The sequence below is a fragment of the Hypanus sabinus genome (assembly GCF_030144855.1).
Source record: "Hypanus sabinus isolate sHypSab1 chromosome X2 unlocalized genomic scaffold, sHypSab1.hap1 SUPER_X2_unloc_23, whole genome shotgun sequence".
Classification (NCBI taxonomy): Eukaryota; Metazoa; Chordata; class Chondrichthyes; order Myliobatiformes; family Dasyatidae; genus Hypanus; species Hypanus sabinus.
The window spans coordinates 114,699-142,092 of record NW_026778994.1 but is presented as its reverse complement, the minus strand read 5'-3'; the positions used below and the strand labels follow the sequence as shown (position 1 = coordinate 142,092).

At 44.9% G+C, this 27,394-nt stretch overlaps 1 protein-coding gene across 2 annotated transcripts; it reads left to right on the top strand.

The window, feature by feature from the left end:
* The first annotated feature begins 5,851 nt into the window (after positions 1-5,851).
* LOC132385805 (zinc finger protein 135-like) lies at positions 5,852-25,746 on the top strand. Of its 2 annotated transcripts, XR_009509296.1 has the most exons (3): positions 5,852-6,880; positions 15,790-15,837; positions 25,028-25,746. XR_009509296.1 is itself a non-coding variant. In XM_059958026.1 (2 exons), exon 2 carries the CDS (start codon positions 10,381-10,383, stop codon positions 11,311-11,313), a length of 933 nt encoding a protein of 310 aa, XP_059814009.1. In that variant the 5' UTR covers positions 5,852-6,880; positions 9,988-10,380; the 3' UTR covers positions 11,314-15,451. The 2 variants fall into 2 exon arrangements, 1 of the variants encoding a protein (XP_059814009.1); XM_059958026.1 differs by lacking the exons at positions 15,790-15,837; positions 25,028-25,746 and adding an exon at positions 9,988-15,451.
* Positions 25,747-27,394: the final 1,648 nt, after the last annotated feature.

The window sequence follows — 27,394 nt, the reverse complement described above, 5'->3', positions numbered from 1 at the left end:
GTGTGTTCCCTCGACTTCCCCTTCCTGAATCCACAATCAATTCCTTTGTCTTCATGATGCTGAGTGCACGGTTGCTGCTGTGACACCACTCAACTTGCTGATCTATCTCACTCCTGTACTCCTCCTCGTCACCGTCTGAAATTCCACCAACAATAGTTGGGTTGTCAGCAAGTTTGTAGATGAGTCTAGACACACAGACGTGGTGCAGAGAGAGTAGAGCAGTGGGCTGAGCACGCATCGTTGAGGTGTGCCAGTGTTGATTGTCAGCAAGGAGGAGATGTTATTTCTGATCCACACAAACTGGGGTCTCCTGGTGAGGATCCAGTTGAAGAAGGAGGTACAGAGGCCCAGGTTTTGGAGCTTGTTGATTACAATTGTGGGTCTGATTGTGTTGAACGCTGAGCTGTAATCAGCAGCCTGACTTGTGCATTGCTTTTGTCCGGGTGATCTAAGGCTGAGAAGAGAGCCTGTGAGATTGCATTTGCTGTAGACAGATTGTGGTGATCGGCAAATTGCAGTGGATCCAGGTCCATGCACAGACAGGAGTTGATTCCAGTCAGGACCAACCCCCTCAAAGCTCTTCATCACAGCTGTGTGTCTGTGTGTGTGCGTACACGCTTGAAACAGTGATCCCAGTTTGATTCAGGAATCTTTCCTGTAGCTGGGGTACCTCAGAAGAGGGGTCATTGTGATGGGACGATCATTCTGATCAGAGCCAAATCATTTAGCCAGTCGATGCTGAACCTTTAGAAATTACAAAGCACATGTGTGTTTGAGAGAGTAATTTAAATGTAGAATTCAAAATTTACAAAGTAAGTTTATTATCGAAGTTTACGCATGTCACCATGTTCAATCCTGAGATTTTTTTTTCGGACAAACTCAGTAAATCAAAGAATCATGATTGAATCAATGAAAGCCCGAACCCAACATTGTAGACAAAATCCAATGTGCAAAAGACAACAAACTGTGCAAATACAAAAGAAAAAAAAAGTAATAAATAATTACCATGAACAGGTGATGAAGAATCCGTGAATGTGTCCATGGGATATAGGAACAGTTCAGTGATGGAGCAATTGAATTTGAGTAAGATTATCTCCTCTGTTTGAAGAACTTGATGTTTGAAGGGTGATAACAGTTCCTGAACCTGGTGGAGTGGGTCCTGAGACTCCTGCACGTTCTTCCTGATGGCATCAGTGAGAAGAGATCATGTTTCACATGGTGGGTTCCTTGATGATAGTTGTAGCTTTCCTAAGACAGCGCACCAGAGAAATGTGCACAGTGGTGGGGAGGGTTTTACCCGTGATGTACTGGGCCATATCCACTACTTTCTGCAGGATTTTCCTTTGGTGTTTCCATACCAGGCCATGATGTAACCACTGAACATATTCTCCACACACACCTGCAGAAGTTAGTCAAGGTTGTAGATGTCATGCTGAATCTTTGCAAGCTTCTAAGGAAATGGAGATGTTGCTGTGCTTTCTTCGTAATTACACTTCCATGCTGGGCTCAAGACACATCCTGGAAACTGATGCCACTGAGGAATTTAAGGTTGCTGACCCTCTCCGCCTTTGATCTCTGATGAGGACAGGCTCACAGATCTCCTGGTTCCTCCTCCTGAAGTCAATAATTAGCTCCTGGCTCTTGCTGATGTTAAATGAGAGATTGCCATAAGACCATCAGATATAGGAGCAGAACTAGGCCATTTGGCCCATCGAGTCTTCTCCACCATTTCATTTTAGCGGATCCAATTTCCCTCTTGGCCCCAATCCCCTGCCTTCTTCTGGTAGCCCATCATGCCCTGACCAGTCAAGAAACTATCAACCTCTGCCTTAAATATACATGAAGATTTGGCCTCCACAGCTGCCTATGATTCACTATCCATAGAATCCGTAGATTCATTACTCTCTGGCTAAAGAAATTCCCCCTCATCTCCATTCTAAAGACACCCCTCTATTCTGAGGCTGTGTCCTTTGGTCTTAGACTGTCCCAAAATAGGAAACATCCTCTCCGTATTCACTTTAAAATCCTTTCACTTTTTGATATATTTCAATTAGGTCTGCTCTCATTCTTTTGAATTCCTCTCAACACAGGCCCAGAGTCATCAAATACTCCTCATATGACAACATATTTAATTTGGGAATCATTTACGTGAACCTCTTTTGGATACTCTCCAGTTTCAGCACATCTTTTTCTCAGATAAGGAGTCCAAAACTGCTCACAGTACTCCCAGTGAGGCCTCACCAGTGCTTACAAAAATTTCAACATTACATCCCTGCGTTTATATTCAATTCCTCTTGAAATGAATTCTGACATTACATTTGCCTTCTTCACCAGAGACTCAATCTGCAAATTGACCTTTAGGAAGTATTTGGAAAATAGTCAGCCCTTTCATTTCTTCTACCAAAGTGCATGCTGATACCCTTTGCTGACACTGCATTCCATCTCCCACTTCTTCGCCCATTCTCCTCATCTGTTGAAGACCTTCCATAGTCTCTCTATTTCCTCAAAACGACCTGACCCTCAACCATCTTCATAGCACCTGTAAACTTTGCAGCAAGGTCATCAATTTCATCATGCACATCAGTGACATTTAACAGAAAGAGTATCAGTCCCAACACTGTGGAACCCACTCATCAAGAGGCTCCGTTTATACCCACTCTTTGCTTCCTCTCAGTCAGCCACGGCTTCGTCCATGCTGGAATCTTTCCGGTAATACCATGGGCTCGTGGGTTGTTAAAGCAGTTTCGTGTGTGGCATCATGTCAGAAGCCGTCTGAAAATCCAGGTGGACAACATCAATCGATTCTCCTTTGTCTGTCCTGCTTGTTATTTCTTAAAATAATTTCTACAGGTTGGTCAGGCAAGATTTTCCCTTCAGGAAACCATGCTGACTGTTGCCTATTTTATCTTGTGACACGGTACTCTCAGACCTCATCATTAATAATCGACTCCAACATCTTCCCAATCACTGCGTACAGACTAACTGGCCTATAGTTTCCTTTCTTCTGCCTCTCTCCCTTCTTGAAGAGTGGTGTGACATTGGCAATATTACATTCTTGAGGAACCATTCCGGAACATTGTGATTCCTGAATGTTCATTACTAATGGGGCCACAATCTTTTTAGCCACCTCTTTCAGAAAGCCGGGGTGTACACCATCTGGGTCACGTGACTTATCTAACTTGGCCTTCCAGTTCCTCAAGAACCTTCACTCTGGTTCTGGTAACTTTGCACACTTCTGACTCCTGACACCTGGAAGTCCCACCATTATGCTGGTGTCTTCCTCTGTGAAGACAGACACAACATACTTATTCAGTCTGTCTACCATTTCTTTGTCTCCCGTCACTGCCTCTGCAGCATCGTTGTCCAGCCGCCCTAGACGTTTTATTCGATAAAAAGTGGGGTGCAAGTGCTTTAATTGGGCAAGAATGTTGCACCAACACACCAGACAAAACTGAAAATGTAACTCACCTGATGGATTATATTTGAGAGGCAGCAGATAGAATGAGAGAAGTGGGAGAGCAGTTCCACAATGATAACCCCTCAGTAAGCCGGTGGCCATTTGGGACTCTGGGAGGATGGTGGGATTCTGGTTTACATTGTACATTTCCACAATGATAACCCCTCAGGAAGCCGGTGGCCATTTGGGACTCTGGGACGATGGTGGGATACTGGTTTACATTGTACAGTTCCACAATGATAACCCCTCAGGAAGCCGGTGGCCATTTGGGACTCTGGGACGATGGTGGGATACTGGATTACATTGTACAGTTCCACAATTAAACCCCTCAGGAAGCCGGAGGCCATTTGGGACTCTGGGAGGATGTTGGGATACTTGTTCACGTTGTAGAGTTTATCAATCATAACCCCTTAGGAAGCTGGTGGCCATTTGGGATTCTGGGAGGATGGTGGGATACTGGTTTGCATGATGGAATAACCATTGGAGCAATAATAATACAAACAATCTGATTATGATTCTCGTGCTCAGTCGGGAGTCTGAAAAGGAGGAGATATCAGGGTTCTGGCTCCTCATGGGGAATGGACGGGGAAAAGAAAGCCCTGAGATCTGAAGTATTTTCACTTTAAAGACATCATTCACTTCGTAAGTTCTGATGATATTGGATGTCTGTTGTCATGGGACAACAAAGAGGAGGGAATGGGGAAATATGTACTGAACTTTAGATTTTATTGTAAGTATCTGATGAGACAAAATGGAGCTGTACAAACCCCGGAGTGCTGAGCTAGTATATGCGATATATGTAGGTGGGAACAGTAACCTCGACTCGTTCTTATGTACAGAAGGAATATTTTGTAAACGCTGTGTTTGAGGTCCCCTCCCATCCCTGGTGAGAATGGAGGTGAACTTACCCCCTGCAGGTAATAAAGAATAAAGCTGCTTGATGAAGAAACACTCAGTGTTGGGATTGTGTTCTGTGAGTCTCAGCAGAGAGATACTTGACAGGGGGTTAAGGGTGAAAGGTGGGGAGTTTATGGGGCACATGAGGGGATACCTCTTCACTCAGAGGGTCACACACCCACAAAACGTCTCCCCCCGAATGAGGCGGAGCCCAAATGTCGGGTCCCTCAAATGAGCTGCTGCCAACCGGAGACCGGGGTCTTCGGGCTGGTTTGTTGTCGCCAGAGAACATGATGTGTGCCCCTGGTGATGGACACACTGACGGTAGGTGTCGGCGATTGAAAGCCCGTGTTTCCCTGCACCCCACCCCCCCCCCCCCCCCCGGATCCAGCCAGTCTCGTTCCCCCTGGGAGATGAAAGAGAAAGTAAATTCATCCGCTTACAACTGGACAATGATGTGTGTTAATTATTTGGACAATGCAGTTCAAACAATTAGTGAGGTTGTGGATGTCACCAAAACCGGTGTGTGGAGAAAGTGAGGGTTGTCTAAGGTTCCAGTGGGATCGAGACCAGTTGGGAAAGTGGGCCGAGGAATTGCAGGTGGATCTTAGCTGTCACTCAGAAACAGTTCTTCAGGGGGTCATAGACGACTGAGACACGAAAGAGAGCTTTTCTTGGGCTCTGGATTCAAACAGACAAGACTGGTGCACTCGTTCATCTCGTTTGAAGGTACCACGGCAGAATAAAAGTTGTTGCTCCGCCACCCTGAGGGTGCAGTCATCAATTAGGAGCAACTTCGCACCATCCTCCACAAGTCTGACTTACCAGTCAGCACGCATTTTAATTCTTCATTCCCAGTCCTGTTCCGCCGTGTCGATCCATGGACTCCTCTTGTGCCAAGATGAGCTCCCATCCCCCCACCCCAGGGTGGTGGAGCAACACATTATATTCCGTCTGGGTACCCTCCAACCTGACGGCATGAACATCGATTTCCCCTCCTGTGAATAAATTACCGTCACCCTCCTCTATGCCCCACTCTGACCTTGTACTTCTCACCTTCCTACATTCCTCCCGGGACCCTCCTCCTGCCCTCTCTCTGGTCCACTCTCCCCTCCTATCAGATTCTTTATTCTCCAGCCCACCCTTTCTTGACCTTCCCCACCCACCCGGCATCAAATTCCAGCTCGCCTCTTCCCCTCCCCCACCATATTTCTATTCTGGCACCTTCCCCTGTGCTTCTCTGCCCTGCAGAAGGCTTTCTGCCAAAAAACGCCGTCTGTTCATAATTTTCTATAGATGCTGCCTGAGGTGCTGAGTTCCTGCAGCGTTTTGTGTGAGTCGCCTTGAATTTCCAGCATTTGCAGACTTTCTCCTGTTAGTTCCAGAAATCGCCGTCAGCGACCAGGCGATCACATGCGCATGCGTAAGGGTCGCGGGCGTTCCGCGCATGCGCACGGTGGACAAAAAGCTCGGAGACTCGCTGCAGGTAGGAGCGGGGATCCGGGCGGATTATCATCGGTACCGGCGTCCGAACCGCGACCGGCCACACCTTTCTTCCCCACCCCGGGTTAGTCCAAGTCCTTACCCCTCTCTCTACGGGGGCTCCGGGGAATTTGCTGCTGAGGAGCGGAGACGCTGGAGCCGTGGCGGATAGATGGGTCTCTTCTTCGTGTAGGTTTCTGGGTAATGAGGCAGCCATTGATGACAGGGCCAGCGTTTTCCCCGTTAGTCCGTAGGCCGTATTTGGAATCGCAGGGGGAGGGAAGGGGAGTAGATGGATCACTCGGGCACCACCGAGCACTGAGGAGCTGACCTTCCAGTCAATGAAAATGTCAATTTTTACTGTATGAAAAGAAGGAAACAAAATCCTTACATCAGCTTTAGTCCTTGTGGAAATCACCTTTGTTCCATCTTGATCTGGACCTTTCTACCTGTGAGAACTTGTTTAGTACCATTCGCTTTGGGTACATAATAATACCAATTACCTTTGGCCTGGTTAACAAGTGACCTGTAGCGTTCTCATCACAAATATGCCACACTCCAATGAGAACAAGGACTGCCCTCCCCATCATGTTCATTGGCATTGCCGCTGACGGGCTCTCCACCGTCAATCACCTGTGCGGAGGGGCAGAGTAATTTGAAACTCTCCAGGGTTTGCTATGTAACATCACATGCTCTTTGTAGTGCTGCCGTACACGATCAGAACTTGAAATAATACCTATGTTTTCTCTAATTTATTTTTCTCAGAACGTATGGACCGACCATTTGTCTGAAAGTTAAATGTTTAAACAGCCTGAAAACAGCACGGCATCAACAAAACACCAGCTGTGCAGCAGCAAAGGCTGTCTGTGTGGGAACATTTCAGTTACTGCGCAGCTCGGAATAATATGGGACAGAGAATAATACTAATGGAAGGAATCAGACTGAGCTAAGTCACAGATTGAAATTCCCATTCTCACACAGACAGGAAATCTGTTGGGGAATTAGATGGACAGACCAGTTGCCGGCATCATGAGCAGTTAGAAGGTGAGTTTTTCCCCCAACTTGGGTTGATCCTCGCTGTAACAGTGTGATGTCAGAGTTCAGAAAGGAGATTAAAATTATCTCACAATATATCGGCTGTGAAAATTAATCAGATACAGGAGCCGAATGAGGTTGTTTGGCCCATCGAGTCTGCTCATATAACCATATAACCATATAACAATATAACCATATAACAATCACAGCATGGAAACAGGCCATCTTGGCCCTCCTAGTCCGTGCCGAACCCTTAATCTCACCTAGTCCCACCTACCCGCACTCAGCCCATAACCCTCCACTCCTTTCCTATCCATATGCCTATCCAATTTTACCTTAAATGACACAACTGAACTGGCCTCTACTACTTCTACAGGAAGCTCATTCCACACAGCTATCACTCTTTGAGTAAAGAAATACCCCCTCGTATTTTCCTTAAACTTCTGCCCCCTAACTCTCAAATCATGTCCTCTAGTTTGAATCTCCCCTACTCTCAATGGAAACAGCCTGTTCACGTCAACTCTATCTATCCCTCTCAAAATTTTAAATACCTCGATCAAATCCCCCCTCAACCTTCTACGCTCCAATGAATAGACCTAACTTGTTCAACCTATCTCTGTAACTTAATTGTTGAAACCCTGGTAACATCCTAGTAAATCGTCTCTGCACTCTCTCTAATTTATTGATATCTTTCCTATAATTCGGTGACCAGAACTGCACACAATATTCCAAATTTGGCCTTACCAATGCCTTGTACAACTTTAGCATTACATCCCAACTTCTGTACTCAATGCTTTGATTTATAAAGGCCAGCGTTCCAAAAGCCCTCTTCACCACCCTATCTACATGAGACTCCACTTTCAGGGAACTATGCACAGATATTCCTAGATCTCTCTGTTCCTCTGCATTCCTCAATGCCCTACCATTTACTCTGTATGTTCTATTTGGATTATTCCTGCCAAAATGTAGAACCTCACACTTCTCAGCATTAAACTCCATCTGCCAACGTTCAGCCCATTCTTCTAACTGGCATAAATCTCCCTGCAAGCTTTGAAAATCCACCTCATTATCCAAAACACCTCCTACCTTAGTATCATCAGCATACTTACTAATCCAATTTACCACCCCATCATCCAGATCATTTATGTATATTACAAACAACATTGGGCCCAAAACAGATCCCTGAGGTACCCCGCTTGTCACCGGCCTCCATCCCGATAAACAATTATCCACCACTACTCTCTGGCATCTCCCATCTAGCCACTGTTGAATCCATTTTATTACTCCAGCATTAATACCTAACGACTGAACCTTCTTAACTAATCTTCCATGTGGAACTTTGTCAAAGGCTTTGCTGAAGTCCATGTAGACTACAGCCACGTAGACTACATCCACTGCTTTACCCTTGTCAACATTCCTCGTTACTTCTTCAAAAAATTCAATAAGGTTTGTCAAACATGACCTTCCACGCACAAATCCATGCTGGCTACTTCTAATCAAATCCCGTCTATCCAGATAATTATAAATACTATCTCTAAGAATACTTTCCATTAATTTACCCACCACTGATGTCAAACTGACAGGTCTATAATTGCTAAGCTTCCTTCTAGAACCCTTTTTAAACAATGGAACCACATGAGCAATACGCCAATCCTCTGGCACAATCCCCGTTTCCAATGACATATTAAAGATCTCCGTCAGAGCTCCTGCTATTTCTACACAAACTTCCCTCAAGGTCCTGGGGAATATCCTGTCAGGTCCCGGAGATTTATCCACTTTTAAATTTCTTAAAAGCGCCAGTACCTCCCCCTCTTTAATTGTCATCGGTTCCACAACTTCCTTACTTGTTTCCCACACCTTAGACAATTCAATATCCTTCTCCTTAGTGAATACCGAAGAGAAGAAATCATTCAAAATCTCTCCCATCTCCTTCGGTTCCACACATAGCTGACCACTCTGATTCTCTAAGGGACCAATTTTATCCCTCACTATCCTCTTGCTTTTAATATAACTGTAGAAACCTTTCGGATTTACTTTCACCCTATTTGCCAAACCAACCTCGTATCTTCTTTTAGCTTTTCTAATCTCTTTCTTAAGATTCCTTTACACTCTTTATATTCATCGAGCAATTCCTTTACTCCATGCTGCCTATATCTATTGTAGACATCCCTCTTTTTCTGAACCAAATTTCTAATATCCCTTGAAAACCATGGTGCTCTCAAACCTTTAACCTTTCCTTTCACCCTAACAGGAACATAAAGATTCTGTACCCTCATAATTTCACCCTTAAATGACCTCCATTTCTCTATTACATCCTTCCCATAAAACAACTTGACCCAATCCACTCTCTCTAAATCCCTTCGCATCCCCTCAAAGTTAGCCTTTCTCCAATCAAAAATCTCAACTCTAGGTCCAGTCCTGTCTTTCTCCATAATTATATTGAAGCTAATCCATTTCCATCTCAGCCGCACTCTCCTGCCTTCTCCCCATATCCCTTCCTGCCCTGACTAATCAAGAATCCATCACCCTCTTCCCGAAAATAGACCCAATTACTTGGACTCCAGAGCAACTCATAGCAGCAAATCCCCCAGAGTCACCACGCTCCGGTTAAAGAAATTCCTCCTCACCTCCATTCTGAAAGAACAAAGCTCGATTTTGATGCTGCGTCCTCTGGGTTTCGACTCCCCCACTCTTGTCAACATACTCTCCATATCCACTCTATCGAGATTTTTCAATGTTAGATCGATTTCAATGAGGGCCCCTTCATTATTCTGAACTCCAGTAAGTAGAGGCCCCGAGCCATCAAATGTTCTTCATCTGACAAACCTTATAAGTCCTGAAATATTTTTGTAAATTTCCTTTGAACGCTCTGCAATGTAAGTACATCTGTTCTACTTAAGGGGCCTGAATCTGCTCTCAACAGTCCAAGTGAGGCCACACTTTATAAATACTCAACAATACATCCTTGCTTTTATATTCTCCTACTCTTCAACATTATTTCCTCTCTATTGAGAAAACAGTCTGCACTCTCATTGCCTCTAACAAAGTGGATGACCATACACTTCTCTGAATGATGACTTTCATTCATTGATGTCTTTTGTAAATCTTTTTTACAGGTTAGAAATGACAAAAATTGTGTGCGGGAATTTTAAACAGAACAACATGTCAGTTTGCTGTCTCTGCCCAGATATTTAAGGAGTTACTAGATATTTAACAATGTATCACTGTTGATCCTTGGAGATGAAGAATTTTGTCATCACAGCTGGAAAAGTGCTTTGTGTCTGAAATGAAGTTTTCTGTTGTAACTCACTGAAATCCACTGGAACCGGGGAACTGAGAACACACCAGCATTTGTTCACTGGAGATCAGTTCTTCAACTACATTGATTGTGCAAGGGGTTTACTACATCTGATATTTGACTTATGAATTGACAAAGAACTGTGGGAAGGGATTCACTCTTCACTCACTCATCTCACCTGCATGCACAACAGCGAGTTCACACTGATAAGATGTCGTTCACCTGCGCTGATTGTGGGAAGGGATTCACTCGGTCATCCTGCCTACTGACACACCAGCGAGTTCACACTGGTGAGAAGCCGTTCACCTGCTCAGACTGTGGGAAGGGATTCACTCAGTCATCGCAACTGCTGAGACACCAGTCACTTCACACTGGGGAGAAGCCATTCGCCTGCTCAGACTGTGGGAAGGGATTCACTTGGTCATCTGAACTGAAGATACATCAGCGAACTCACACTGGGGAGAGGCCATTCACCTGTTCAGACTGTGGGAAAGGGTTTATTCGGTCATCTCAACTGAAGGAACATCAGCGAATTCACACCACAGAGAGGCCATTCACCTGCTCAGACTGTGGGAAAGGATTCACTCATTCATCTGTACTGAAGGTGCATCAGAGAATTCACACTGGGGAGAGGCCGTTCACCTGCTCAGACTGTGGGAAGAAATTCACTGACTCATCCAGGCTACAGGCTCACCAGCGAGTTCATACTGGAGAGAGGCCGTTCACCTGTTCAGACTGTGGGAAAGCATTTACTCGGTCAGTTGAACTGAAGACACATCAGCAAATTCACACTGGGGAGAGGCTGTTCATCTGCTCAGACTGTGGGAAAGGGTTTATTCGGTCATATCAACTGAAGGTGCATCAACGAGTCCACACTGGGGAGAGACCGTTCACCTGCTCAGACTGTGGAAGGGGATTTATTCAGTCATCTCAACTGATGATACATCAGCGTATTCACACTGGGGAGAGACCGTACGCCTGTTCTGATTGTGGAAAGAGATTCAGTCAGTCATCCGACTTACAGACACACCGACGAGTCCACACTGGAGAGAGGCCATTTTCCTGCTCCCAATGTGGGAAGAGATTCTCTCAGTCATCCCACCTTGTGACGCACTACCGAGTTCATACTGGGGAAACTGTTTAAACAGGCGACAGGCTACAGGCTGGATATTTCACCATCACAGTTGCTGAATCAAGTTCAAAAGTGACTGTTGGTGCCGAACTCGGCAATTACTGCTGCTGTTTATCAAACCCAGTTCTGCACTCTGGTCACTGGGCGTGGGAGATATTCCTCGGCTAATGTTCCCGTTTAGTGGGACTGGAGTTTAATGGTTTGGATCTGTGACGCAGAAATCAGTTCTAATTTAAATCCTGTCCACACCTACAGAATCTCCTTTCTCTCCCCAGAATATCATCTCTTATAACTGCCACAAGGCCAAAATTTACACTTCCCTATTAAGCTTCAGAGTGGACAGTGCTGCCGGCCTTTCTGTTGCTTCCATGCCCCAATGGATCAACTCCCCACCCACCGAGCAGTATCCAACAAGGTGTTCTGCTGAGGAGAATGCCCACAGGACAGCCCTGCACTGTCTTCCTAATGACCCTTACCTCTGCTGGTGGTCACGCTTCTCCTGTCCGAAGCTTGTATTCTGGGTGTGGCCATCTCTTCAGATGTTTCATTGATAGTATCTTCAGGCTCCCGAATGATCCTGAGTACATCCAACTCCCTGAACCAGTCAGTCCGGCGCTGTGATTGGGTGCACTTACTGCAAATAGTCATCGGAAAACTGTCCGATGTCCAGAGTTCCCACATCTGACTGGAGGAGCATCCCATCCTGACTGCTCTGCACCAAAATACACCACTGTCTGAATGAATTAACATATGCAAGAAAACATCGAACGTGAATGGGTCAATGACAGTGGAAGTAGAGTGATCAATTGTCTGTGTTTTTGCCATGAGGTCGAAGGAATAGAGGCTGCCATTTTGTGAAGCTGCTCTTTAACCCCCATTTTGTGAACTGATTGCTATGGGATAACCTGATAAGATCAACTTTACACAAGAAGTTACTGGTATTCCCATTGTAAGCCTGAAATCACTCTCACATAATCTGTGCATTATGTACACTGTCAGGTTTGCAGAAGTAATCTCGTTATCTCTGAACCTGAAGTCACTCTGAGATAAGGTGTGTATTACGTACAGTGGCAGTTCTGCAGAAGGAATTTCGATATTTCTGCTGAGAGTCTGAGCGACGCAGTGTGTCTGTTTGGATCCATAGTGGAGGAGAACAAAAGAAATTACCTTTGGCATGATGTTGAGTAGCCCTTGGACTACATCCAATGGAAATCTGTTAGTCATCAGCCTGATGTTCTTCAGCCAACAAGAATGAGATGCGTCCTCTGAACTGATAAGAGTTGTTTCAAATGTTTCAAATCATGCTTGTTTCAAAACAAGTAAAGAGTTTCAAATGCAAAGGTGTGATAACTCCTGAGACGAACTATCACAAGGAAGATCCCCCAAGGAAGGGGCTGGAGAAGAAATGATGGATCATTTGGATACAGTGGGATCCCCTATTTCAGTGTTGTGAATTTGAGAAGTGGTCAGGGTGTGTATTAGTACAGAAGGAGCAGTGGAATTCATGTTTTAAGTTGTTAGCCTGGGGTCAACGTAGTTACTTTGTTGTTTGTGTAGGAAAAATAAAATGCGAGCTGTGATTAATTACGATTTGCCTGGTGAGTTTCCGAACTGATCTCAGTTGATGAATGGTAAACATATTTTCGTGCCCTGGGTGCACTGGAAAAGAAAGAAAAGTGGTCTGGGACCCTGGTGACGAGTTGAACCACACAGTAGGTTAGGATATTAAACTGTGAAATGGAAAGGACAGGCAGAACCCAGGGATTCAGAGGATTTCAGAGATTATTTTCATGGTTAATTATTAAGGAAATGGTCAAATTATGAGGCCTGGTTAGAAACGTTTGACAGCCAAGGTTCCGGGACTGTGGAAGAAGAATTGTGAAAAATAGTTAGTGAAAATAAATTTAAAAAATTACAAGGGATTAAAAATGTTGTAATGTGATGTTTGTTGGATGATCTAATTGAATTGAAGAGAGAAAAAACTGAAACTGACGGAGGAATTGTGTAAGTGTAGGGAAGAGTTAGAAATTCTGACGGTGCAGGATCCGGTGAATTTGATCCACATGAGTCAGTTTCAGGCTCAGTGTGAAGCGTTAACAAGAGAAAATGAGAAAACTGAAGAGAAGTATAAACAGGCGGATAGAGCTCAACAGCGCCGCCTAATGACGGGGTAGTCAAAGACGCGGTTGGAATATCAACGTTCCCCCTGTTATGAACACTGGATCCCCAAAGAACTGATGCAATTCCGGTCACGAAGTTTATTTTGCCATTGATTGCACACCCATGTGGGTTGGGACATGTCAAGATGGAACAATGGCCCATTGCCCCGGAAGGTCATCTGTGTTACCTACAATGTAATTACCATGGTGCTGATGAAAAGCCACGACTTGTATCCGGAGTTACCTTTGGGGGAGTCCAAATTGAATGTGTGTTCACCACATGGTTGGATGGTGCAGCAGGACCCCTTGTTAAAACTAAAGTAGAAAGCCGCCCGATAAAATTTGTTTAGAATACCGGAGACTCTCGAACCACTCGAAACACGGCCACATTCTGCACAACACTTTGGAAAATAGAAGATCCGGTTATTGTAAATGAATATAATCGTGGAAGTTGAGTTGGAATATAAGTGTGGAAGTTGAGTACCGTTGAAATATATTCGAAACGTTCAGATTTTTAAGGTATTTAATCTTGTTATGTGATATATGGACCCTGCATAATCCCAGAGTGCGTTGCTATATGCTAAGTGAGCGTGTGGCAGGAGGCGTGTGATACTCTGATCATTGTTCATTGTGTAACTGGAAAGGTCTCCACATTGCGTGTCCTTGAATAAAAGTATTCCAGTCACTAAGTAGGGGAGCTGACACCCAGAATAGCCTGAACACTTTTATGAAAGCGAACTTTTTAAGCTGTAAAAGATCCATCTATTCTGAGGAGTTGAGAAGTCTTTCTCCATCTCAGTAATAAGCGCGCTGTTGAACGTTGCTTTTTTTTTCTGGTACTTATGTCTAAGACCTAGTGAAAGGTACCCAACAAAATGTGGAGGTTCCAATGAAATTGTTTGTCTGTGCGACTTAGCGCTGCGGGGCTGATCATGGTGACCACTTTTACAGTGAAATTCCCTGGGAGTAGTGATCGCCGAATTGTCACTTTCTGTTCGCTTTAGTGATTATTTTTTGTTCCGGGTCAGACCTCGGGATACTCTTAATCCCGAGTCCTCAAGGATCGAGTCAGTACTTTATACTTTACTATACTTTATTGTTACCAAACAATTGATACGAGAGCGTACAATAATCACAGTGATATTTGTTTCTGCGCTTTGCGCTCCCTGAAGTACTAACTGAAGTAAATATAATAAAAAATAAAATTATAAAACATAATTAGAAAATAGAAAATGTATAATTATACATATAATTATATAATAACATATAGTATAACGTCAGTATAATTGAAAGGATAGAGTCGGTGACACATGGACGTTTAGGTCATTGTCTGGATCGCACTAAATGATTGTTCATCAGAGAGAGGCGGTAGTTAGTGATTGCCTGTAAAACAAGGAAAGAAAATAAAAGTTTCAGTACCAGCCGAGTGACATTACAGAAGGTTTGAACCACTCAGGACGCTGTGGTGCAGAAGCAGAGGAGTCACCGATCAGGGACTCAGTAAGATGTGAAGTAAAATGTCAGTGGGAGATGCGACAGGATGCATCTTTCACTGATCGAGAAAGAGAACCTACACACACAAAATGCTGGAGGAACTCGGCAGGCCAGGCAGTATCGATGGAACAGTGTACAGCCGGTGTTTCGGGCCCAGTCCGTTCAGCAGCACCGAGGGGCTGACTGGTTTATAGGCATTGAGTAGTATGGATGTACCAGTTTCATTTCCACTGTGAAAAGCTGGTTAAAGGAAAGATTAAACAGGAGGAAGCACCCCAGTAGCTAAGCCCGAGGGGGAACGACTGGAGAAAGAGTGCAGTTAATATAAAATTACGCTGAATGTAAATCAGAAATCGGCACATAAAAATGAACACAACACTGGAGAGCAGACAAAGTGCTCAAAGCAAATTTAAACGCTTAAGTCAGAATTTAGGTGTGAAATGTGGCCAGATGAGAGTGTCCGTAAGAGAGAGGGTGCATGTGTGTGTGCGTGTGTGTGTTTGAATGTGTTTTTCGTTGTGTTTCCTTATTTGTTTTCCATTTAATTGATGTTAAGAACACCCGGATTCCACACTGGCAATGTGAAATCCTGGTTTAGCAGATGGAAGTCCGTGCATCTGTATTCAGATATGAGACACCTACATTTCAGGAGAAAATTATTCATTGGTGTACCGTTTCGTTTGGGAATTTGAAATTAATTTTGTTCAGATTGCAATAATTTGAGAGTAATCATAAAAGTTGCTTAACCAACAAGATGCTTTACTTTGATAGACCAGAAAAGATGTTCACGACTTTTGACATATTTGTTCTGAGTTTGTGTTTTCTTGGAAAATAGGTTTGATGGAATCAGTGTTTCGTCATGTCAATTGCAAACGAAAAAAAGGTAAGGAATGTTCTGGTTGGCACTAATCTAATACAGTACGTAGGTGACGCGCTGTTGACCGCCCCAAGTAAGGAAACTTGCGATCAGGGCTCCCTCTATCTTCTACATATGCTAGTTATGAAAGTTCAAGAAGTATTAAAGCAGAAATTAGTTTCTACAACCAGAAGTTACTTATCCAGGACAGACAGGAGGTAATTGATTAAGACAAAGTCCGAAGCGAAAGACTCACAGAAAACTGGAACACTTTCTAAGAATGATATCTGATATTGTAGACAATGGATTTTAGATTGTGCAGGTATTGTTAGGCGCACCCTTGTGGTGTCAGAGGCAACCGACCCACGCGGTTGGTCCTGATGACATCTCTCACTTTGTGTATAAGAATGTATTAGACATAATATATGTGTTCTCACGATGGGCTGAAGCATTTGTTTGTAGAAAAAAAAATGATGCAGCTACAGTGACGAAATGTTTGTTAAGGGAAGTAACCCGGGATGGCGATCCCCTGGAAACTACCCAGTGACAACGGTACTCATTTCACTGGTAAAGTCAGTGAAGATGGATGTACAGCCTAACAAGTCGGTCAGAATTTCCATTGTAGCTCCCATCCACAGTCAGCGGGCCGAGTCGAAAATATGAACGGAATCATTACGAATATACTTAGGAAGATTTGTGAGGAAATGAGACTAAAGTGGAAATAGGAGCTGCATTTGGTTCTGATGACCACAGAAGCCACTGCCAAAGGAACCATTGGGCTGTCCCCACATAAAATCACAACGGATCTGCCGTCTGATGCGCCATCAGGAATTAAACAAGTGCATGTACACGACTTGGCTGAGAGCATGTTCAATTATCGTATCGTCTTAAAAATCACTAAATATCAGCGACAGGTAAAGAGGCCCAGCAAACTGTAGAGACCGTCAAATGCTACTACAGTGAACCGGTGACGACGTGGTGGTGCGGACATCTAAAAGGGAGAACTCTTTGGAGCCTCGGTTTGAAGTACCATTTCCGGTGTTGCTGGTCACTAATCATGGTGAGAGAAAGGCCGTCGTGGATCACGCCTCTCACTGCAAGAAGCTGCTTGACGACGGGAAAAAGATAAAACCACTGAGAGACCGAATGGTGTCGGTTGGTGTCTTTCCCGGACAGATGTGGTCGCCACAAACATTCAAGCTGCTGAGTTTGTATGGGTGTCCTGGCACATGTAGAAATGGATGTGTCCCGTTTAACTGTGATCTTCAATGAAATAGAGATAAACTGGATATGTTAGAGATAAACACAGATAAATACAGATAAACAGGACAGGATATGTTTGGTATCTAGCACAGGGCTGATGGGACTTTGAAACATCGACCCCTGTCATTCCCTTATCAGTATATCAGAATGTCACGTTGTCTGGATGAAGATATAAATTTGAAAACGAGTGTTGTAGAGAATGATTTGCCCCAGGACAACAATGTTAACCAAGGTTAAAAAGACTTAGTGTTGCCCTCATAGAAACCTAGAAAGATAGAAAACCTGCGCCAATATAGGCCCTTCGGCCCATAATGCAATGCGGAACATGTAACCTCTTTAGAAATTAAGTCCAGTTACCCACAGCCCTCTATTTTTATAGCTCCGTAGATATAACCATGACTCTCTTGTATCCGTCTCCACCTCCATCGCCGGCAGCTAATTCCACGCACTCACCACAAACAAACAACTTAACCCTGAGATCTTGTATGTACCTTCTTCCAAGCACCTTAAAACTATGGTCTCTCCTGTTAGCCATTTCAGCCCTGGGAAAAAGCCTCTGACTGTCCACACGATCAATGTCTCTCATCACATTATGCACATCTATCAGGTTACCTCTCATCCTCCGTCACTCTAAGGAGAAAAGGCCAAGTTCACTCAACCTATTCTCTAAGCCATTCTCCTCAACCAAGACAACATCCTTGTGGATCTCCTCTGCACCCTTTCTATAGTTTCCACATCATTCCTGTGGTGAGGTGAGCAAAGCGCTCCAAGTGGAGTCTGCCCAGGGTCCTGTATAGCTGTACCGTTACCTGTCGAACAAACCCTACAAGCAATATCTAAATTGTTGGCGAAATCGGTGACGGTTCGTAAAGTGGCTTTGCAAATACGAATGGCTTGGACTTTGTTTTCATGGGGACAGGGGCCAGGTGTGTTCTGATTGGCCGAGACAGTTGCACGTACGCACATGATGAATCAGGAGAATATATTTCACGGAACAGATCACATCCGTGAGGGCACCGAGAAGCTGAAGGAAGAAGGAGACCATTTCCATCATTACAACTCCCAGGAAGCTGTCGGCCGTCTGGGATGGTGGACTGCTGCCCTGCATTATGGAAAGACCACTGGTATTATAATATTGGCAGACACCATCTTGTAATTTTGTGTAGGACTAAGGAGAGGGTATTGAAAATAGGAGCCCTTTGATGCGGACTCGGAAAAGAAGATTGTGCTGACTCAAAGGCGGGAATGCGGAAATATATTCGACCTTTGTTATGTAATAGAATGGAACCTGTAAGATCCCACAGTTCTTTGCTATATGCTGAGTGTGTACTTGACAGGCACCATGTAATTGATCACTGTTCACTGTGTTACCAAGAGGAGGTCGATATGCACTGGAGCAGCCATCGGCAGAACAGATGACAGCCAAAGCACAGACTGACAATTTGTATTGAACAGCAAACTTCGTAAGCTGCAAAGCAGAAGCGATCTCTCGCCACGGAGAGTGGAGATGCTTCTCATTACTGCTTGCAGTAAGCATGACTCTGAACAGATCCACTCTGTGTTTTTGGTTCTTTGTTGACTGACCTGGAGAAATGGACACGACATACAGAAGGCAATGATCCAGATCCGGATCTCAGTGGCTTTGGGGTTGCACACTGATTTGAGAGTTGAATGAGGGTCTGTCGGTCAGCAGAGATTTATGGATGAATACAGATTTGCTGATATATGCAGAGTTGGGTGTGTTGGCGGATTCGGGGGTGAACACTGACTTTGGAGATGTGTCGAATCACAAGGTTGTTTTTCTTTTAAGATAAACGCGATATGAACTTTGAGCTCTGTACTTGTTTTTTTTTTTATGTAAGCAGTCCTTTTGTGAACTATTTGAAATGATTCTTGCGCCGGGATAATCTAATGTGCATGTGCGAAAATCAGCGGGTTCGGGTGCGCAGCGGATTCGGGGGTGCAGACGGATTTTAGAATATGTACTGATTTAGGAGTGCTTTGGAGAATGTGGTGGATGAACAGGGATTTGGGAATGTGGACAGGAATGGGTGTTTGCCAGCTAATATTGGAATGCATGCGGATTGAGGGCACACATTAACTCAGTTGCACAAGGATTTGGGGCGCACACGTATTTGTGTGTCGGTGCGAATTTGAGTGTGTGCAGAGATTTGGGAATGTCGGTGGATTCCAGGGTGCATACGGAATTTGGGGGTTCGGTGGTATTTGGAGCACACATTTGGGGTGTGTATGCATTTCAGGGATCTGAAGATTTGCAGGTGTGACGACTATCAGACTTGTTATATTTAGAGATAATTTAACAATAAATGCATTTTGAACTTTGAAGTTTGCTCTTGCTATTTTCTAAGGCGGAGGCAGCCGTTTTGTGAACTATTTGAAATGATTTTGCTCTGACATGATCCAATGTGCAAGTGTGTCTGCTGATTTGTAGCTCTGACGAATCTCAATGTTGTTGCATTTGCACATAGATTAATCATGAATGCAATTTAAATTTTGACCTGTGATCTTGATTTTTATTGTTCAGGCAGCCATTTTGAGAAGTGTTTGTAATGAGAGTTTGAGAGCATGTGCAGTTTGCGGGTACAGTTGGGAAGGGACTGAACCGAGGGGATAAATTGAACTCGAGGTCTATGGATACGTGTATAGTCAGGCAGGAACAATGGGTCGATCCACACAGAGACACAGAACTGCGCTTTCTTATCCGTCTCTCCAGTGCTCCGCCATGTTCTTTAACACATACGTGGTGATATGATTGAAACATACCCGACCCCCTACTAGACTTTATGGCCATGTATTAGGGTGAAGGGTGGGTCCCGGACGAGCACCGAAATGTTCTGACTGTGACTTAGGCACTGAAGATTTGGAGGGTTCTGTGGATATGAAAGTTTCTATTCACCACCGCAAGCAATCTTTCCTTGGCAACCCCCTCGTTAGAGTCCCCCAAACACAAACTATCATATTCTCAAGGAGAATGGTAACAGTAGGTGATTCAATGCAATTTTACAAGCTGAAATGACATAATTTACTTCAATAATCTGTGTCTCTCAAATGGCTCCATTGAAGTACATATTTACAGTGGGAGCACATTGAATTGATAAGAAACCACTGAAGGTTCAGTCACCTTTGTTGAGACAAACTAATTCACACAAACAGTCCAAACATTTTGCTAGTTAATTATTTAATCGCAATCTGTCACCACGGGGATTGCATCTGCGTGACGTAATTGGTTTGTAAATAATTTTAAAACAGTTATTTTTAAATCTGTTAAAATGTGTCCCTGTGGAGTCGCTAAATGTTATTAAAAATCTTAGGCATGTGCTGCCTTAACATTTCAATCCGAGAGATCGCCTGTAGCACAGTGAGGACAGGTCATTGGACAGAGAAAATGCCTGCAATGTTGGATAGGTACGAGAGTGTCGAGAAAATATTGTACGTGTTCATTGCAGTCATTGGAGTTCCCGGTGAGTGAGCAGAACCATTTATGTTCGTTATTTCTGTGTGTTAACCTTGTGAATCTATTCATGATCATTTGACAAGCTTCTAACTTGATGATCATTGTCGAAATATCCGTCAGAGATATTGATCCTGTCAGTTCAACACTCTGATTTTTTCATATTTAACGACAAGCGGAGCTAAACTCCTGTCTTTCATCTAACTCACGGGATCGACTCGAACGTTGTTCTTGCCTTCAATGACACCTTGTCCGGAGTTGTCCCAGTGTGGGGACAGGCAGCTCTCCCGCAAGCTGTGACTGGGATGTGTTTACATTGTAAAGTTCACTGTTTCTGAGTTATCGATCAGAGAGAACCCCTGGTCCTGTGTTTCACGTCTCCCTGTGGAGTCTGTCACAGTCGGATCTCACTGCCTGTCGGTCAATAATTGGGTCTGATCACCTGAACCAGTGTCCACGGATCTGCTGACGAGAGTTATCGAATTGAACTGCGCTGTAGAATTAATCCATTAACGGAGCCGCTCAGCCTCAGGTTACAAAGTTGTTCCCGCTTTCCCTCTGAGACGCGTCGAAAATTTTCTCCAGGACACCGCTTCATCCTGGAGAAAAGTCTCGGCCCAATACCAAATGTTGTTTAATTCCATGTACAGAATGCTGCCTGACTTGCTGAGTCCCTCCGGTGTTTTCTGTGTGTTCCTCTCCTCTGTACGCCTTATCGGCCCCATCATTTTCGAGTTTCCAGGGGACAGGTAAGTCACGGTTAAATCAATGAAACCCGCCACGTCAGGGACTGGAATCGGGATCAGCACCGACCTATGTCGTTCATGCAGATCGCTTTTATCGCCGACGATTGTCCACACATTGTCTTATCTCCACACTGAAGAAGACAGTTCAGAGACAGTGTGACCACTAATCTGATGTTAGATTAGCAGCCATGCACTGACTCCACATCTCCTGGTCTTTAGCTGAAACCCGATCCCTTGAGGAATGCGTTCAGTAATGCCCTCTGTCTGTTATCACTCTCTCTGCCCCTTCGCTCTTCCACCTCCCTTCCCTCTCCCTCCTCTTCTCCCCCTTTCGCACACGCAGTGAATTTAGTGGCGATCTTTTCCTGTCTCGGGGGAAGTGCGGCCTCTCTACCTGCACCACTCGCTACCTGGTGGCCATGGCAGCGGCCGATCTACTGACCGTTGTCACCGAGGTCATTTTGATTCGAATCAGAGTGTATTACTTCCGGTGGAGTTTTCTGGGCATCACCCCTGTGTGCAGGGTTATCAATGTACTGAGGTTCGCAGCCACACACTGTTCTGTCTGGTTCACCGTCACTTTCACCTTTGACCGGTTTGTCGCCATTTGCTGCCCGAAACTGAAAACAAAATATTGCACCGGGAAAACTGCGACTGTGGTTCTGACAACAACCGGCGTACTGACCTGTCTGAGAAACGTTCCCCGATACTTCACATGGGAACCCAAAGTGATCATCGACAATGTACCGTGGTTCTGTATTCACAGGGACAATTATTTCACTGACGCCAGGTGGGTAGGATATGACTGGCTCGATACGGTTTTAACTCCGTTCCTCCCTTTCGCTGGGATCCTGCTGCTCAACGCTCTGACAGTCAGGCACATTTTAGTGGCCAGTCTGGTCCGTAAGGGGCTGAAGGGTTAGAGCAAGGGGGAGAACCGCAGTGACCCGGAGATGGAGAGCAGGAGGAGGTCTGTGATTTTACTCTTCACCCTCTCCGGCAGCTTCATCCTCCTGTGGATGACACTGGTTGTAAATTTCATATATTATCAGGTCTCAGGAGAAGGATTCAGTTTCAATGATTCCAAATGGATCTTTATCTCCGTCGCAGTTTTGCTGAGTAATTTCAGCTGCTGCACGAACACATTTATTTACGCGGTGACTCAGTCAAAATTCAGGGAACAGATAATGAGGGCGGTGAAATATTCTCTCCCCTCGATGCCTCATTTCATTAATAAAGCCGCTTCCTGAGCACAAGCCGGAGGCGGCCTCAATATTTCCAGTTCGGAGGCCAGCTTCTCAGATTCGCCGCCTGTTCTACCAGTAGTTATTCCGGGGCCGACTGTCCCATCAACCGGCAGGTCAGGGACATTAGGGTAGTGTGTTTCTGGGGCGGGGCAAACCACTGTCCTGGACTGGCCAGATGTCAGTCAACGAACTACTCTGAAATGCCAGCCACCAATTAGTCTATGAATATGTCCATCTATCCCTATTCCCGCACACCAACCACACAGACCGACTTTCCCACAAGACAGCGGGAATTCTAGACTGATTCTGGTTGGCTAATCCAAAGTAAAACACACCAGTTTCCGCCTTCCCCTTGAATGATTTGCTAAAGTGAATATAAATAGGGGGGGGGGGCGGCATTGAATACATGGTTGGTGTCACTCCAAATTTATGCACATTCCCGTCACTAACGGGACTGGAATATGGTGTAGAGAATTGGGAAATAAAACCCTCTCTGGTCCTTTTTTCTAATGAAAGCTAAATTACACCCAAAATTCCTATACATCACACCAAGTGAAACCCGATACAGAGAGTTAAATTAAACTCAGTCCCACAACTGAAATGAAAGATATCCGCCCCCAGCGATTGTAATGAAATCTGCTTTTCATTTCTATATACCTGATCACCTTCACCCTGAAATATTCTGTAAACGTGTCTCCCCTTGTGCCCTGTGTCCCACTAGATTTACCATAAGCTCCTAATTCTTAACCCTGCGATCCCTAAAACAGGTTCTGATTTGCAAATTGGAAGGTCTTTAACTGGAGTTGAATCTTTAACAGCTTCTGTAATTAAATAGTCAACCCGGTCATTCACACCCAATTCTGAATGGAATGAATAGGCCCGTATGTGGCCTACATACCTCTAACCCTGTGCACATCTGCAAATTACTGTGCATCCCATTTTGGCCGACGCATTCTCAAAAGCATGTTCACCCCAAATCTGGGCGCCTCTCCAAATCCGCAAGCAACCCGCAAATCAGTGTGTACACCCAAATCTACAGATATCCCCACCCGTCATGCTCCCCCAAATTCTCACGCAATTTCAAATCCTTCTGTCCCAAACAGCCTGACACTTCGACGTGCACTTTAGATTATACCTGAGCAAGATATTCAGTGCATTGATAACGGAAGTATCTGTAAATGGAATGACCCTGAGATAGGTCACAAATCCAAATAAGCAGACACCACAACTCTGAGAGACCCCGAAATCCGAAAAAAATTCCTATGTTGACCTGTCACTACTAATTTAACGAGCAGCACCAAATCAGTGGGCATCCCCCTATTTGCCGAGATTGCCCTATATCTACACAATGCACAAATCAGTGGGCATCCCCACATGCATAATGGGTTACCGAACAGTCGAAATAAGATCAAATAGCTCAGAAAATGGCTGTCTTTACGCAACCGAAACCTAATTTGCATCTCCATACCGGCTGACGTACCCGAAACTGGCTGTAATACTAAATCTGTGAGCACCCCCATATCTGCGCGCATCCCTGAAAAGGAGCGCACTCCATAATCATTTTGCAGACCAACCCGCTGAAAACTCCAGATGCTCATTTGCTAATCCCAAAGAATCATTTTCAAACAGTGCACAAAACGGCTGACTCGATACTAAACACTCGCAGGCAACCCAGGATCCTTGTGTAAATCTAAACCGGCTGGCATACACTGGTTCGAGTGCAATCCCATATTCGACAACACACATCCCCGAATAAGAGCGCACCGCAAAATCTATGTGCACCCGTTGAGAGGGCAAAGCACAGAGGTTATAAAGGTATTGGAAATTAAAACACGTCACAACTCCAAATCCGCAGTCTCCAAAAAATCTGTGATTTCAGCTGCTGCACAAACACATTTATTCACCGGGTGACTCAGTCAAAATTCAGGGTACAGATAATTAGGGTGGTGAAGTATTCTGTCCTGAGCACAAGCCGGACGCGGCCTCAATTTCTCCAGTCCGGAGGCCAACTCTTCACATTCACCGTTTTTATTCCGGGGCCGACTGTCACAGTGACCAGCAGGTCTGGGACATTCGGATAGTGTGTTTCTGGGGAGGGGCAAACCACTGTCCTTGACTCTCCAGATGTCAGTCAACGAACTACTCTGAAATGCCGGTCATCCATTGGTCTGTGAATATGTCCATCTATCCATGTGTCCATCTATGCCCACCAACCTCACAGACCGACTTTCCCACAAGACAGCGAGAGTTCTAGTCTGGTGCTGGTTGGATAATCCAAAGTCAAACACACCATTTTCCGCCTTACCCTGGAATGATTGGCTAACGTGAATATGAATGGGATGGGCTTTGAATACATGGTGGTTGACACTCCAAATTAAAGGAGGTTCCCGCCACTAACTGGGCTGGAATTTGGTATACAGAATTGAGAACTAAATCCCTCGTTGCTTGTTTGTTCTAATGAAAACTAGCTTACCTCCAAAACCCTAAAGATCGTACCAATTGGAGATGGCGGCGCGACGGCAGCGCGCGCGGCCACACCAGAATGAATATCTGTTATCTGTTAAGTACGAGGCAGTGCACAATCCTGATTTGATGGGGACGGACGTGAGAAGCACCGAGGAACATCTGGTGCATTTTCTGACATGCCTTCTTCGCTGCCGCTGCTACCGTGCGATCGAAAAATCTCCGGAGAGAAAGGCCCCGAATCCTGGGCTTTGCCTGTTGCTTGGCGGCCGGGGCCGGGGTCGAAGCGCTCGGCAGAGACGGTGCTCGGTGTCGGAGGCTCGAAGCTTTCGGACGGAATCAGCGTTGGCTGTGGTCGGATGTTTCCAAAGGCTGCATCCGGACATTTTGCAGCGCTGGAGGTTCATGGCGGGAAGAGTTTTTCTTCCTTTTACGGTCTGCGTGAGATGATGGGCTATCGAGGAGTTTGAGACTTGTTTTACCGTATCCATCATCTGCTCTTATCAAATTACGGTATTGCTTTGCACTGTTGTAACTGTTGTTATAATTATGTGTTTTTTGTCTGTTAGTCTTGGTCTGTCTTGTGATTCTGTGATATCATACTGGAGGAACATTGTATCCTTTCTTAATGCATGCATGACTAAATGACAATAAACGGGGACTGAGTGTCCTCATAATCTAAAGTGAAATCCAATAGGAGAGAATCGAATTAAACTCATTCCCGCAACTGAAATGAAGGATATCCGCCCCCAATTATTGTAATTTCATTTCTATCTACCTGATCACCTTCACCCTGAAACATTCTGTAAATGTGTCTCCCTTTGTGCCCAGTGTCCTATTTGATTTACCATAAGCACCTAATTCTTAACCCTGTAAACTCTGAACCAGGTTCTGATTTTCAAAGGGGAATGTCTTTATCTAGAGCTGAACCTTTAACAGCTTTTCTAACTAAACTGTCAACCCGCTCATTCACACCCAATTCTGAATGCACGCCCAATCCAAGTGAACCACAATATTCGACAACACACCCCTGCATCTGATCTGCTCACGTCCGGAAATCGGTGTGTACCCCGTATGTGGCCTACATACCACTAACCCTATGTACATCTGTGCATCCCATACTGGCCAACGCATTCCGAAATCCGTGTTCACCCCAAATCCATGTTCCACCCCAAATCTGTGCGCCCCTCCAAATCCGCAAGCAACCCGCAAATTAGTGTGCACACCCAAATCCACAGATATCCCTTGTGCAATTCTCATGCAACGCCAAATCAGTCCGCCCCAAACACCCTGATACCTCGACATGCACATTAGACTATTCCTGAGTAAGAATCTTTTCTGTGCATTGATAAGGAAAGAATCTATAAATGAAACTACCTTGAGATACGTCACAACTCCAAATCCGCAGACACCACAACCCTGAATTCGGAAAAATTCGCTATGTTGACCGACTCACTTCTAATTCAATGAGCACCCCCAAATCAGACGGCATCCCCCTATGTGCCTAAATCTAAACAATCCACAAATCAGTGCGCACCCCCGCATGCATCATCAGTTACCGAACTGTCAAAATCAGTTCAAATAGTTCAGAAAATGGCTGCCTTTAGGCAACTGAAACCTAATTTGCATCTCCAGACCGGCCGACGTACCCGAATCTGGCTGTAACACTAAATCCGTGTGCACCCACAGATCTGCGCACATCCCTGAACAGGAGCGCACTCCATAATCATTTTGCAGACCAACCCGCTGAAAACTCCATACGCTCATTTGCTAATCCCAAAGAATCATTTTCAAACAGTGCACAAAACGGGTGACTCGATACTAAACACTCGCACGCAACCCAGAATCCTTGTGCAAATCTAAATCGGCTGGCATATGCTGATTCGAGGGCAATCCCATATTGGACAACACACATCCCCGAATAAGAATGCACCGCAAAATCTATGTGCGCCAATTGAAAGGGCGAATTACAGAGGTTATAAAAGTATCGGAAATTAAAACACGTCACAACGCCGATTCCGCAGTCTCCAAAAAATCTGTGAGAACACCGAAAGCAGTAAAATCCCCAAAATGCCCCCCAAATCTGGATGCAACCTTAAATCCGTGTGCACTCCGACCTCTGATGGTACAACCCAAATCCAAATCCCCCCCACCAAAAGCCGTGTTACCGATAAAGCGCTATATCTGGTCTCCAGATAAGTGCGCCCCCACATGTTCGGGAATACACCCATGAATTCGTGCACATCTCTAAACGCATGCGCATCACCAAGGACCACGATCACACGCATATTCGTCGTTCCAAATCAGTCCGCAGAGCAGACCTGCTGTTAACCCAATATGTGCATGTGATTATCTCAGCAGAAAAATCGAGTCACACATTGAAAATCTGCCTT

Bases quoted from the DNA above. Each gene is read 5' to 3' on its own strand.
- LOC132385805 (XM_059958026.1), top strand. From the start codon at position 10,381: ATGTCGTTCACCTGCGCTGATTGTGGGAAGGGATTCACTCGGTCATCC.